The sequence below is a fragment of the Artibeus jamaicensis genome, unplaced genomic scaffold (assembly GCF_021234435.1).
Source record: "Artibeus jamaicensis isolate MK-2021 breed Jamaican fruit bat unplaced genomic scaffold, CSHL_Jam_final scaffold_474, whole genome shotgun sequence".
Lineage (NCBI taxonomy): Eukaryota > Metazoa > Chordata > Mammalia > Chiroptera > Phyllostomidae > Artibeus > Artibeus jamaicensis.
The window spans coordinates 10,259,874-10,275,590 of NW_026522046.1; the positions used below are offsets into that span (position 1 = coordinate 10,259,874).

At 40.2% G+C, this 15,717-nt stretch overlaps 1 protein-coding gene across 3 annotated transcripts in view; it reads right to left on the minus strand.

Annotated features, from left to right (window-relative positions):
- MFN1 (mitofusin 1) overlaps positions 1–11,983 on the minus strand; it is a 37,445-nt gene extending 25,462 nt beyond the window's left edge. Inside the window, exons 1-6 of one of the 3 annotated variants that reach the window (XM_037136828.2) lie at positions 11,874–11,983; positions 10,664–10,767; positions 10,430–10,548; positions 8,105–8,240; positions 6,338–6,500; positions 848–972 (exon numbers count right to left, since the gene is read on the minus strand). In XM_037136828.2, the coding sequence (XP_036992723.2) occupies positions 848–972; positions 6,338–6,500; positions 8,105–8,240; positions 10,430–10,541 (536 nt within the window). In that variant the 5' untranslated portion in view covers positions 10,542–10,548; positions 10,664–10,767; positions 11,874–11,983. Of the gene's footprint in view, positions 1–847; positions 973–6,337; positions 6,501–8,104; positions 8,241–10,429; positions 10,549–10,663; positions 10,768–11,560 lie in introns of all 3 variants that reach the window. The other 2 variants (XM_037136829.2, XM_053657628.1) reach the window with 2 other exon arrangements.
- Between the last annotated feature and the right edge of the window lie 3,734 nt (positions 11,984–15,717).

The following is a 15,717-nucleotide window of genomic DNA, read 5'->3' on the forward strand; positions in this document are numbered from 1 at the left end:
GGCCAAAAAGTTCATTTGGTTTTTTTTCCATAAGATGGCTCAGGTAGCACTTAGTTGTCTTCAACTTCATTTAAAACAATTCTGTTAAGACTGTATTGTGACAGCTGTCATATCAGCATGCTCTTAAAAAAAACAACATTGAAACTGATAAATTTTGTGTAGCCATTTTAATATTAAAGAGGGAAAAATATACAACATTTTTGGCATATTATGCTTTATTATTTCAAGAAAGGTAAAAACACAACTGACATGCAAAAAAAAGATTTGTGCAGTGTGTGGAAAAGGTGCTGTGACTGATCAAACATGTCAAAAGTGCTTTGCAAAGTTTCATGCGCAATTCTTCTGAGTGATACTCCATGGTTAGGTAGAGCAGTTGAAGTTGATAGTGATCAAACTGAGACATTAATTTAGAACAATTTATATTGTTCTACTGGTGACAGATAGCCAAAATACTCAAAATAGCCAAATCAATAATAAAGTTATTGGTGAAAATGAAAAATGTGTCTTTTATTGTATGTAAAAAAACCAGAGAGGCTTTTTAGCCTACTCAACAGTTACCTAGAACTAGACAATCTCTATGGCCCAGCCACTCACACAATCTATGAAGCCAGAGTAGAGAAACAAGTAAGACAAGAATGGCCAGCCTTGAAATTTCTTATAATAGAATTACACAGATAAATTGGCACCTTTATGATATCATTAAAATACAAAAAACAACACACTATCTGTCCCTTAACAAAGCAGCAATTGAACATTTAAAATTTTTATATACTGCATACCAAAGCAAGCATTATTCTAATAAATACACCTTTACAAAAAAGAAAATGCAATTCATATGTAATTTTACCTGTCTACTAAAACCAGGTCATCTCTCAAGAGGGCACATTTTGCCTTTGGCCAAAACACATGCACAAGAGAGCCAGCTTTCAAGTCTTTGTCCATATGCAGGGCATGGGCCAACTGATTAACTGTCTAAAGTGGGAGGGAAAGAAAAAACAAAACATTTACTTACAGTAAACTGCAATAAAAATTAAAAATACCATGATCTGACACATTTATTTTTTGCAAATATGCACAAAAAGCAGAACTTTAAATAATCTGAAATAAAACCATCTGAGCAATCTTGAGAAACCTGAGTTTTAAGATTACCAAGCAGAAAAAATAAACTAGTACCCTTAAAAACAATGTACTCATACCATTCTGGAAAAATTATCAGAGCTGTAAACATTCTAAACACTCCCCAGAGTGGAACTTTGGCAATGGAATCCTATGCAATCCCTGAAATTCATATTGTATGTAGAGAAAGAAATGTATAATATATCAAGAGGAAAAAAAAAGCAACACCAGAAACAGCACATGATATAAAGCCATTCTTTAATTTAAATAAAGAGAAACATAAAGGGTTTCCACTGGTTTTGGGAAGTGTGTGCATTTTGTTTGGAGTTTTTCTTTCTGTCTGTTGTACTTTCTTACTCTTACAAAATGAATGCATACTGCTTAGTGATAACAGGGAGTAGAAGAAACATCATCCCCTTTCAGCCACAAGGCATGACCCTGTTCAGCCCAGCTCAAGATGCAGACAAACGTCAGGGCTGGTGATTGAAAGACAGAATTGTGGTGCCTGAAGAGCTTTTCAAGTAGATAAGGTGCATTTGAACATGTGATAGTTGATATATGCAAAACAGAGGTTTCTGCTCTCTTTGCCCCTTTCATGGTAAGGGCAGGAGTGAGTTCTGAGGTGCCAAATGTCTTTAAGACATATGTCTAACCCTGGCTGGTGTAGCTCAGTGGATTGAGCGTGGGCTGCGAACCAGAGTATTGTGGTTCAATTCCCAGTCAGGGCACATGCCTAGGTTGCAGGCCAGTCCCCAGCAGGAGACACACAAGAGGCAACCATTCATTGATATTTCTCTCCCTCTCTCTTTCTCTTCCCCTCTAAAGCTAAATAAATAAAATCTAAAAAAAAAAAAAAAAAAAAAAAAAGACTATGTCTACCCCACAGAGAATTCCCATAGAATTCAATTTCAAGATTTTAAGTTTTTCTACCAACCAGCCCCAGCCTGCAGTTTGACACAGTAACTAGACTAGCTATTCCACACCCATCTTAAGACAATTTAAGATGTTCAAGAAACGAGTGAGGTGTGACTATGATCAATTTGGGATGAGTTTTACTGAATGCAAATTATACTTCAATAAACATGACTCTAAAAACTTTAAAAAAAAAAGAAATATTATTAATCATGGAAGCACATCAGCGCATGTACCTTCTGGTCCACTTGTGATCTATGCCACATTTTAAAGGGAAACTTTATTTTCAAATGGATACAATAGTCCTGATCAGGGCTGAAGTGAATCTCCATCAGCACAATATTAGGTAGGGTTTTTAACTGCTTATACATTTTTTTATTATGCCATTACATTTGTTCTATTCCCCCCCCTCCATTCCCCTCCACCCTGCGCACCCCTTCCCCACCCCCCTTTAGTTCATGAACACGTGTCTCAAGTTCTTTAGATTCTATATTTCCCCTACTATTGTTACCCTCCCCCTATCTATTTTCTATCTACTGTCTATGCTACTTATTTTCTGTACCTTCTCCCCCCTTCTCCTTTTCCCACTCCCCTGTTGCTAATCCTCCACATGATCTTCATTTCTATGGTTCACTCCTGATCTAGCTGTCCTCTTAATTTGCTTTTGTTTTAGGTGTGGTTGTTGATAACTGTGAGTCTGCTGTCCTTTCACTGTTCATCTTTTTTATCTTCTTTTTCTTAGGTAAGTCCCTTTAACATTTCATATAATAAGGGCTTGGTGATGATGAACTCCTTGAATTTGATCTTATCTGAGAAGCGCTTTATCTGTCCTTCCATTCTAAATGAAAACTTTGCTGGATAGAGCAATCTTGATTGTAGGTCTTTGGATTTCATGACTTGGAATACCTCTTCTCTTTCCAGCCCCTTCTTGCCTGTAAGGTCTCTTTTGAGAAATCAGCTGACAGTCTGATGGGAACTCGTTTGTAGGTAACAGTCCCCTTATCTCTTGCTGCTAGGATTCTCTCCTTCATTTTAATCTTGGCTAATGCAATGATGATGTGCCTTGGTGTGTTCCTTCTTGGGTCCAACTTCTTTGGGACTCTCTGAGCTTTCCAGATTTCCTGGAAGTCTATTTCCTTTGCCAGAATGGGGAAGTTCTCTTTTATTATTTGTTCAAATAAGGTTTCCACTCGTGACTGTTCCTCTTCCCCTTCTGGTACCCCTATAATTCAAATGTTGGAACGTTTAAAGATGTCCTGGAGGTTCCTAAGCCTCTCCTCATTTTTTTGAATTCTTGTTTCTTCATTCTTTTCTGTTTGGTCATTTTTTCCTTCCTTCTGGTCTACTCCCTTGATTTGAGTCCCAGTCTCCTTCCCATTACTATTGGTTTCCTGTGCATCACCATTCATTTCAATTAGTTTAGCCTTCATATGTTCCTCTAATTTGTGACTAAAATCGACCAGTTCTGTGAGCATCCTGATCACCAGTGTTTTGAACTGTGCATCTGAAAGTTTGGCTATTTCTTCATCACTTAGATTTATTGGCTCTGGAGCTCTGAGCTGTTCTTGAGCCATATTTTTATCTGTTTGTGCCTGTTACATATGAGGAGCGGAGCCTTAGTTGTTTACCAGGGCAGGGCCACCCAGGTCACTGGTTTGTGACGCTGTATGTGAGGGTGGGGTCAGAGAGGGAGCAATGGCGGTCCCCTCCGCTTGCCCAGTCCGTCCCACCGCTTGCCCCCGCCTGTTTATCTGAGCAGAAATGTGCGAGCCCGCCGCTGCACCGTGTGGTCTCAGTGCTCGCCTCTTCACTGGTTTATCTGCATGCAAATGCTCCACCGACCGCAGACAGCCAGCCTCACCTCTTCCCTGTGTCCACCTGTAGCCAGCCTGCACCTGGGATCCATGCCTTCGGTTGTCTGTGCACCACCTTGGTCAGGGATCTTTTTGGCCAACCTGCTCCACTGCTGGCTTCGCCCCTCTTACCTGTTTAGCTGAGCATTTTGTTGTTTTCGGACTCTGTATTGTCGATTTTCTGTGTGGTTTGGTTACGTTTATTGTTGTTAAAACTTTGTTGTTTTTATATTTGGTTGTGCATGGACACGAGGTGTTTCCACCCACACCTCCACCTTGGCGGAAGTCTGCTTATACATTTTTAATAGAATTATATATATACACTTATACTAAATTCTTCATGCCTCACTTACAAAAATAAAATAAAAGCATCTACCTACAGAACTATGATGAAATCTGAGTTATGTACAGTTCATGGTACATAGCAAGTGCACAATAAAGTATTAGTTATTACAGTTGCATTTCTCTTACTAAGAAGTAAACTTACTTAGCATGAGGACAAGACTCAAAGTCTATTTACACCTTAAAGCAGGCTACTACTTGAGCTAAACAAATTTAAATTTTGGAGGAGAGAAGTAAAAGAACATGAAGGAAGAGGGCTGGAAGTAGACAACATACATACAGAAAAGGGAATGATGACCTTAAAATATCACAGCACACTTGACTTGAAGAGCTAAAGCCACAAGTAGTCTGAATTCTAATTGCCTAAAAATCTTGATTAGAAAATAGGTGATCCCTTCATTTGTATAGGTTAAAAGCTTAAAGATATTTGCACAAACTTCCTCTCATTCCTCTTAACCAATGTGAAGGTTCTATACAGACAAGTTACCTGACACAGATCAAACAGCAAACTCACAGAACAAGAACCAGACCCATGAATTCACCTACAATTTACCAAAAACTAAAAAGTTCAAACACTGAATTTTTGCATTTGTGGGAGAGAAGTTACGACTTAGGAGAAAGTGACCCTGGTGAGAAGCAATGCCTTTATCAACAGCTTTCATTCCAGGCAGTATCCTACATCCAATTTTCTTTCTCTCTTTTTCTTTTTTTGGCTGAAGGAAATCTAGTGGCACTGAATCCCTTAAGAAATTCATAAAAGGTAGATAATTGTCATTGGCTCTTATCTAGTAAAACTGTAACATTTATTCATGAATATCTTTACTAAATACTCCAAAGTAAAAGTTTCTAAAAGCACACATGTATCAAACAAATTCCAAGGGCCCAAAATTTTTAAAGTTTTCTTTAAAAGACAAGATCTGAGCCCTGGCTGGTGTAGCTCAGTGGATTGAGCGCAGGCCTGCGAACCAGACAATCGCGGTTCGATTCCCAGTCAGGGCACATGCCTGGGTTGCAGGCCGGTTCCCTGCAGGCCAGTTCCCAGCAGGGGACACACCAAAGGCAACCATACATTGATGTTTCTCTCCCTCCCTCCTTCCCTTCCCTTCTAAAGATAAATAAATAAAATCTTTAAAAAAAAAGACAAGATCTGAGATTAAATCATAATAACATACTTCAACTTTTTACTGGGACATTGTTTTAAAATTTAATAAGCTTCTAACTCTAATTTACTTATATTTCAACTTAAGGACAGGGTTTCTTCTCCCAACAATTTAATTCTGAAGCAAAAGAATTTTAGAGAATCTAAAATATTAGTGATGGCTTTAAAGGACACATGGACAAAACCAAGGGGGAGAGTGGAAGCAAGGGAGGAAAGTGGATTTGGAGGGGGCAGAGGGGAGGGGTGAGGAGAAAATACAGACAACTGTAACTGAACAACAATAAAATAATTTAAGTTAAAAAAATAAGCCCTGGCTGGTGTAGCTCAGTGGATTGAGCACGGGCCTGCAAACCAGACAATTGCGGTTCGATTCCCAGTCAGGGCAAATTCCTGGGTTGCAGGCCAGTTCCCTGCAGGCCAGTTCCCAGCAGGGGATGTACAAAAGGCAACCATACATTGATGTTTCTCCTCCTCTCTCCTTCCCTTCCCCTCTAGAGATAGATAGATACATACATAGGTAGATAAATAAATAAATATTAGTTATGAAAAAATAAATAAAATCTCAAAATAAATAAATAACTTAAAAAAAACAATTATGAATACAGCCTTGGCCAGGTGACTCAGCTGGTTGGAGTGTCACCCCACACAACAAAAGGTTGTGGGTTTGATGCCCCGTCAGGGAACATACCCAGGTTGCAATTTGATCCCCAGTAGGGACGCACATGGGAGGCAACTGATCAGTTTCTTTCACACATTGATGTTTCTCTCTCTTCTCTCTCGCATCAATGTTTCTCTCTTTCCATTCCTCCCTCTCTCCGCCCCCCCAAAATCAACAAACATACTTTTGGGTCAGGATTTAAAAAAAGCTATGAATAGACACATTAACGGTTCCATTAACATCTTAAGTTTTTTAAAGGGCATGTTTCAGCTACATTGCTAAGGTCAAATGTAATACCTTCACACTTTTTTTTTCGTCTGATCCTTCTGTCATAAGGTAGGCTTTGTCTCCATCAGTTCCTTCAACACTAAGTAAGCAATTGGTTGTATGGCCGATCCCACTGGGGAGGACTTTATCCCACAACATCGCATTTATAACAGAGCTCTTTCCACTGCTTGTCCTGAAGAAAGAACATACAAAACCATGAAAAACAAAAGATAACAGTAAAAATTGTGTTCTTTTATTGGGCCTAAGACTGACTTTCCTAGAATTCAAATGTTGCTAAAATTTTCTTAGATGTCATTTCTCACGAAAGAGTGGACAACTTGATTTACATGAATATTAGCAATGTACATTACAGAAAGATCAAGTAGAGGAAAACAAATGCTACCTTTCCCATAAAGCTCTCCTTGTCTTCTCTATCCTTCTGGCTTCTTGTAGCAATTTGAAATCACTGCCCACAACTCTATGATACTACCCATTATTATAAGTTGTGGTCTAATGCCCCATGTCCTTTAATTTAGACTGGATTCTTTTCACATCCATAGGTAATACATACTTCTTCTTCTCAAGTAGGGCAGCTGAGGCATCATGCTCCAGGAGGCCTTTTCCTTTCCACTCCTATTCCTCCTTAATCTGAAGTGGGGCACCTTTAACAGACCTACCTCATCCTTGACTCTTAAAAGCGCTGAGAATATGATTAAGTGGGAGAAGCAGAAAATAAAAACGTAAACAAAAACAACAGAGCCTTGTAAAACTACTTGAAGAACATAAACAAGGTGCTCTTGTAGGGAATAACTGAGGAAGGATACTTTAAATAGAGTGCTAAGGAAAGGCTTCTAAGGTAGTAACATTTAGGATGAGATCCTGAGAGAAGGAGCCAGACATACACGGAACAAGGCAAAGAGAATTCTAGGCACAGGAAATTGCAAGTGCTAAAGCCCTAAAAAGGGAAATAGTTCAAAAGGTATATGAGGATTAGTGAGTACATAAATGCCTCTATTGGTACATAACCCACGATATTTAGTAACCAACTATAAACCTAGTCATTTGTCTTTGCAACCCTGCTGCCTAAGAGTGCATGGTACATAGGTAGTTAACAAATGATCCTTAAATGAATGCAAAAGCTGTGGCAGAAATCACTCTATAACTCCAGCTGGTTACATTAAGAAATGGCACTTTTGCCCTACCTGGTATGGCTCAGTGGATTGAGTGCCATAAGAATCCTGCCAAACAGTCACTAGTTCAATTCCCATTTAGGGCATATGCCTGCAAAGGCCAGGTCCCCAGGAGGGGGCGCTTGAGAGGCAACCACACATTATGTGTCTCTCCTTCTCTATTTCCCTCCCTTCCCCTCTTTAAAAAATAAATAAAGATTAAAAAAAAAAAACATGAAGAAATGGCACTTCCTATTCTCTGGAAATCATGGGATTGAGAATCTTTCTGAGACAGACCTGATAATCAACAGAAGCTTAAAAGAATAAATGATAAATTATGGGTATTATCTGTATTTCTATTCTTATAACTGGCCAATTCTTAGAGACAGGCATCATTTAAAAATACAAAAATATTATTGACCTTCAAAAAGCTTCATTTTATGCCAGGAGCTAAAATGAACAAATTCTCTTACCTGCTAACAGCTTTAACATTTAATATAGCCAGAAACTGTTGTGGGGAGAAGGGAGAGGAATATCACTTGCCAATACATCAGAAACAAAGCTGAAGCAATGACAGAAAAAGCAGATTTCTGGCAACTACACTTGAGAAGAAACAATAAAAGATTACCTGCCAAAAAAGGCCACTTTCATGTGTCTCCGAGACAGCACTTCACCAATAACAGAAAGCTTGTTTTTATACCTCTGCATTTCTGCTAGATCATCTTCAGTGGCTACTCGATCAAGTTCTGAATTCCTGTATGTTGCTGCAAAAAATGCAATGGTATTAGAAAGCGATACAAATGAGGAAGTTAATTATACAATGAAATACCTAAGACATGCATGTATTTTGGTTCTGTTCTACATTAACATGCCATTTTAAAAGTAAAAATGCTTATATCTGGATATCTGCTAAAAGGTGAATGCCTCCTTACAATGGGTCATAAGAATCCTGCCCAGAACATAAAAATTATTAAGAATTTAAAGGGACCAGTCAAAAGGGTATATTTATTATTCATCTAGGTCTCAAAAATACAAAACCACCAACTAAGACAAAAATGTATTTCTGAACAGAGAAACTAGAATACAATATGCACCTACTGTTACCCCATCCTGACTGGATCTTCAAATCTTGAGCTGAGAAGAGGGATAGACATGCTAAGAGTGAAGTTTGAATGGGTGCACCCAGGTTCAAGGAGTTCTCCAAGCTACAGAAGACTCTGCTGCCTTATCACTTCTTATCTGCTCAGCACAAGGATGACACAAACAACTCATTCCACAGGAGGAGAACAGCAGATTGAATCCCACCCTAGCCCCAACCTCCGCTCCTCCAAGCATAAGGGTAACCTGAAAAGCTGAAAAGCTTTTCAGTTTTGTTTTTCTTATTTAGGATTATACATGCCTACAGTTATATTTTTATCATCTTATTTTGCAGGTAAATACATGAAAGATTCATTTGGTTATCTAAAAGGTCCTAATTAGAGACAATTAATGATACATTTCCAAATATTCATCTAATTCAACTTAAGCTTTACATATCTCATACTTTTCAAGTAGATTAATAAAATATGTGTCATTTGGTGAGTAAAGTTAAGACTGGCTTAAGTACAATTACATTCACCTTTGTTTTCCATTTTGTTCTTCTATGTTCTTCCTGGTGCATTTGCTTTGTTTTTGTTTTTTGGTTTTTTTTGAAACATTTTTTCTTGAGGTTCTAAAACCAGTAAAATTGAATTCAGATTTTTAAGCGGCTAGCCACTAGCTCCTAGCATGACAATCAATAACTAGTTCATTATACAGAAATTAATAAATTTAACTTCATCTCCACTTCCTATCAACTGTTTTAGAATAAAATACTATTCAAAGTCACTGTTGCAACACAAAGAGGACTCATGGACAACAGTATGGTGACTGCAGGTGAGAGGGAGGGAGGGTGGGTGGAGGTAGAAGAGGGTACAACAGAGATAAGTGGTAATGGGGAGAAAATACAACGAAAAAAATATTTTAAAAAAGTCATTGTTTCACCTCAAATTTTTCCCAAACTAAACGTAAAGATTCTATACCAGTACTTTTTCCCCTCACTCCAACAAAACTTGAATTGAGTCAGGTTTGGTAACATAGACTCGATAACAAGGTATACCTACCCTCAAGGAACTCAAAATCTGGTGGGGGGGGTGGTGAGGAGAGAAAAGGAAATCTGATTCTAACCAAACTATCAAATGTTTCCCCACGGTCACTAGAGTTTACAAAATCTCTCCCTTTTCATTGTATCCTTCAAGGTCACATAATCTTAAGAACCAGAAAAGTGTTCAATATTTATCTCTAAGCCATTCCTATCCACTTCTGTTTGAACAGCTGCACTCATTTTAGGAAAACTTTTTTGCCCTTTCCCACAGCATCCCAGCCCCATTTGAAAGGATGAAATTGGTCTGAGATATGGTCTTAACTACTGAGTAGTGGAGTTGGTAAGTGTAATGGCTAACTGTGTGCTGTCTGATTTTCAGTCTGGGCATATAGTAGCCATGTGATCTTGAGCAAGTTGCTTGACTTTTTTGTGCCTTGGTTTTCTTAATTTACAAAATGAGTATAATTAAAATTGTTCGTCAGTGTTGATATGAGGATTAAATGAACTGTTAATGTTACTGAAATGAGTTAATATTTATAATATAAATTTAACTATAATTTAACTTAAATTCATTTTGCATAAGTTATTAAGTTTTTAATGTGTTATTAATATAATAAAGTGCTCATAATAGTACATACGAGCACTTATTTCTTTGTTGTTAATATCATTTAATCTTTTCTCCTTTGGAGGACAGAAATGGGTTTTATTGTTAGGGTATTTCTTATAGTATATAGCATACCCAATATTTGTGTTCAGCAGCTAAGGTTGAAAGAATAATGCACCTTTGTATATTTTCAACAGTTATTATTTGAAAAACTTAGAGAAACTAACCTTCAATAAAATATGATCCTTCAGTAACAAAATCCAGTAACTGATCAAAAATTACGGTAATTGCCTTCTTAGCCAGCACAAAGTGCTTCAGTGGAGAAGCAGTTTCTGCCATTATGGTACTGGGGGAGAAAACAAAAAGAAATGTACAAATGAATCCTGGCAAGGTAGCTGAGTTGGTCAGAGGTCCTCGGATACACCAAGGTTGGGGGTTACATTCCCTCTGGAGGCACATACCTGGGTAATGGATTAGATCCCTGGTTGAGGTGTGTATGGGAGGCAACCAATTGATGTTTCTCTCTCACATCGATGTTTCTTTTTCTCTCTCCCTTCTTTTCTCTCTAAAATCAATAAACATATTTTTTAAATTTTAATTAAAAAAAAAAGAAATGCACAAGTTACACTGGATCACAAACACCTGAAAATTTAATGACACTTTCAGGCTACATTGATTAACAATAGAATGAAATAAATAAACCAACTGCCAATTATTTTAGATAATTGTTCTTTGGGGAGGAGGGTTTTAGTCAGACAATTAAAGATACTTTTGGGTAATATGCCACGAAAATAAGTGAACTCTATTGGCCAAAATCTTGGTTGCAATTTCCACTTTTATTTCCCTGTGGTGAAGATGAAACTGTGCCTAAATTGTGACTACACTTGACTCTTAAGTGTATCCGGAACAGGGTTAGTGAGAAGCCAAGTTCACAAATAAGTTAAGTCTTATTAGAACCTGGAGTTCTAGGTGGAGGTGGATATGCAAAGTGAATAAATAAAATCCCGAGATCATAAATCAATACTGGCGTTTAGAAAGAAGTAGTTCTCATCACAACACGGAGGTAAGGCTTCACGCAAGCAGCGACGTTTCTAGCCAAAGTACCAAGAACTTCAAGGAACAGAAGTTTAAAGAAAAAGAATTTTTTCCCTGGCAGCTTTCGTGAAAAAGACACTAAACAAAAACGGTTAAACACCAGCGTCCTGGCGTGGACGTGGGGGATGGAGCAGAGTGGGCATAAGGGAGGCTGAGTTTTCCACAGGGTCAGAATCGACCGAGGGAGGAAGCCGGTGCGTGGGAAAGGCAGGGTAAGGGAGGGTGACGGTAACGACCCGGTTCAGCCCGGTGACAACACCTACCTCCAGGAAAGGCCTTCCACTCCGAGCACACCGGCCACGGGAGCCCCGCCGGGGGAACTAAGGTCCAGACCCCACCACTGCCCAGCGAGCACCCGCTCGGACCGGGCTCCCCACTTCCCGGGCTCTGGCCTCGCGTGATCCCCGGGCCAGACCCGCCCGCCGGCCCCGCTCGCTCGCTCGCTCCGGTCCGCAGGACCGCGGCGGCGACTCGTCACAAAGCACCCGGCGCACGACTGCCTGCCCCGTCCCCGGCCGCACCAAGGTCACCCCGAGCGAAGTAAGCCGGCCGGCGGCCAAGGCAGAGGGCACTCACACGGTCCTGGCTCCGACTTGTCACCGGCAACAGCAGATCAGCCTACAGTCCCCAGACTGTCTCATGCTCTTAAGGGAGGCTGGGAAGCTGGGACGAACCCCGAGGAGTGCCAAGAGGGCGGTCACTTCCGGTCTCTTGCCCTGACTGATTTTGTTTGGCTCCTTGGCCGGAAGTGCACTACGCCAAACGCCATTTTTGTTAAAGGCAGAGGCCCAGTTTTGTTGTGGGCAAAGAATGCTACCAGAGGAATGATTTGTTGTTCACCCTCGTCCTCCCCCTACTTCTGCTTACTCTCTCTTCTCCTTTTAAAGTTTGCAAACCTCCGCCTAGACTAGTCATAGCTAACTGCCAATGGCTAGTTTAGTGAGGGAGAGCTGAAGAGAGGTCTGGCGATATAGGGTTGGGGGAAGCAGACCAGAAGCAATAAAGGAGCAATAATTGCTGGGCCAGCAGCAATAAAGGAGAAAATATTTTGACTCCTCCACCACTCTCTGTTTTGTGCACTTGGGTTTCTGGGCTTGGAGCACAGCTGTGAGTGCATGTGCGTGTGTTGAATTACTTTATGGGTGAGACGTAAGAAATTGATTTATCCTTGCCTAGTGCTTCCCAAACTCTGCGGTTAGGAATCACCTGGAGATTTTGTTAAACTGCAGAGTATGATTCATTGTGTTAGAGATGAGGTCTGAAAGTGTGCATTTTTAACATCCTTGGGGAGCTGTTGCTGCTGTGGTCCACACCCGGCTCAACAGAATTCCTGGGGATTTCTTTTGAGAGCTGGCTGGTGAAGTGCAATTTTGACTTCACCTCAGTCAGACTTCATCTGACTGAGGTACTTCATCTATAAAATTGAAATAGTACTTAGAACAGTGCTGGGGATATAGTAAGAGCTAAATAAATAAATATTTTTCTGTTTATAGATCCCTCAAAAAAAGGCGGGGGGGGGAATCTATGGAAAGAAACCTCACAGAGTTATGATCAGATCAGATCAGTTCATAAATTCCTAACTGGGCAGGTCATGGTGGGTAGTCATGCCCCAGATCGATAACTTCTTTAGTGAAAGATTTTAAGCCAGCCCTGCTCATTTTGTGCATCTCGGTTAACACACATTTCCACTGTGCTTTTGCTAATCTTTCTTACATCCCCTTAATTACAAATGCGTAAAACTTTTTCTCAGGAGCATTTAAGAACTTGCTCCCTGGTGTATGTCTTCAGTTTGGCTCAAACTCATAAAAATTCTCTACAGGTTTCAACATTTTTTGCGTCAAAATTCTGTTGGGACAGATGAATATCAAGAAGCAAATGCAATAAATTAGGTCATTTCAGATAGTGTTTACTATTCTAAAGGAGAAAAAATGGCAATGGGATAAATTATCTGAAAAAAAATAAGAAAGACTTAACCACACAAGGTGGTCCTTTCTGAGAAGGAAAAAAGCAGTATTAACTTTCTTCCTTCAGGAAACCAATCCTTGAAATAACTTGAGGAAGAGTAACCAAAACAGGGCAAAAGGAGTGATATAGTTGATGAAAAGACAGAAGGCTGGTATATCTAGGATGTAGGGAGGGAGAGGGAGAACTGGGGGAGTAGGTTTAGAGAGGTAGGCAGGTGTAGAAACACATAGGACAAGATCAAAAGTTTACATTTTATTCTAAGTGCAATACCTAGCTATTTTAAGCTTGGGGAGTAATATGATCTGATTTGTATTTTGAAAAGGTCACTTTGGTTGCTCTGTGGATATTGGACTGTACAGAGATTCCATGTAGTGTTTATTAAAGGGCCAAGTCTATTGGCTGGAATTAGAGGTATTCCCTTTTTAAAAAGTGACTTTTAATATTAGCAATAAACTAAAGGCCCACCACCTACAGGCAAAATAAGCTGGAATCATTTGACCTAAAGATATTTTATGTTTTTTCCCTGACCTATGTGGCTCAGTTGGTTGGAACATTGCTGGGTAACTGAAAGGTTGGGGTTTGAGTCCTGGTCATGACATGTACCTATGTTGCTGGTTCAGTCCATCATTGGGATATGTACAATCACTGGTCTGGGCATATTTGGGAGGCAACCAATCAATACTTCTCTCCTGTCTTGATGTTTCTCTCTCTCTCTCTCTCTAAAAAGCAATGAAAGTATGTCCTCAGGTGAGGGAAAAAAAGGATTTTTTTGTTTGTTTTTTAATACCTTAACCCCTCTCCTCACCCTCTCTTCCCACACAATATACAAAAACACACACATTGACACAGTATGCTAATTATTTCTGATAGGAATTCTTGGAATTGTAATCTATCAAAATTTGTGTACTTAGCTAAAAAAAACACAAAACTTCACATTATGATGTAAATGACCAAGGGCAATCTCACACTTTGCTGGCAGAAGTGTCGGTTGCAGTATGTATCAGTCAGGGTTTAGAAATAAATTGTTGCGGACACTGGCCCACAGTGTCTGAGGAGTTATGGATGAGATGAGATATATTCACGCAGACTACCAAGTCCTGTGGAGGAAGAGGGATGGCCCAGCTACTGTCTCAAGGGGAGAGTGCCAACCCTTGCCTTGGCAGGTTTTTATTGGGTTTCAACATGCAAGGGAATACAGGTAAAGTTCACTAATCATTCTCAGGCAGTAAGGATCAAACAATAGATACCATACAAAGAACTATGAGGGCTTATTCTGAGTCAGGGTCTGTTAGCTAAAGGGCTACAAAACTTTGAGAAACAAACTCATTTCCTGCTCTGACCCTTATCATTAAATTGAGAGTGTTCTTAGGTTCTTAGCAAAGCAGATTTCACAGGATTTTAGGTATTCCTTCTTAGTCCTAATCACCCTGGGGAACCCGCCTATTCAAGCACAGGGCCGTACCACCCTCTGTCATTGTTTCAGGCTTAAGTCAGGCAGGGGAAAAGTAAGGCAGCCAAGAGATTACGAGACGTTTTGCAGACAGAAAAAGGGCTCAGGTTATGTCAAAGCCAAGGGACAAGGGTCCATCACCCCTCTTTGCTATAGACCCCCAAGTCCTTCCCTGGGGCCTCCCTGTGATTGTGCCTGTCTTAGGTCGTTCCCCCCTTGGGGAATCTTACCCATCATTGGCTAACCAATCAAACATTGGGGGCCAGTTATGGATGAAGTAAAAGGAGTAGAAGCGGTGCTCCTGCCAGGGAGATAAGCTTTGTTTCCTTAGTGGCTTATGGTCCAAAGGTCACTCACTCAGCCTTAGCCATTGGGGGGGGGGGGGGGGGGGGGGTTACGCTTCTGAAACCAGGCAGGGCAGTTCCCAACATCTCCCCCTTTTTTGTTTTTGAAATCAATTGTAGCTGTTAAGCCTATGAAACCTACTATTTGCTGTTTTCAAATGTGATCACAAGAAAACAACTTTCATATACATCATAAAGCACAAATAAGGATTAAGACTAGGGGGAACCTGAGAGCTGCCATGACCCAAACTCCTAAATTCAGTCCATTGAAAAATGTTGCAAATGCAAGGGAACAACAAGAGTAATAGGTCTGGTTACACTTCAGTCCTTGGGAGAATTAGCACAGACTTCAGGAAGTTACTTTAAAGGTATGCAGCAAGGGCTTGCTGCCTGAACTTAGAGTCAGGGAGTTTTAGTAAAGAGCAAGTCACAAAGGAGCCTAGGTATAATGCAGGCCTAGGCTGCATTTTTTTATGGGTGTGGTCCTGTGTCCCCACTCACCCCCCCCCACTGGTTTTCCACATGGGTGCTGGGTGGGACATTTCCATGTCTCTCAAAGCGGTTCCTTACAGGAAATTTATGCAAAGAATTGGCTTATGTGATTGTGAGGGTTGGCTAGGTAAATCCACAATGTGTAGGGCAAGCCATCAATAAGGGCAGA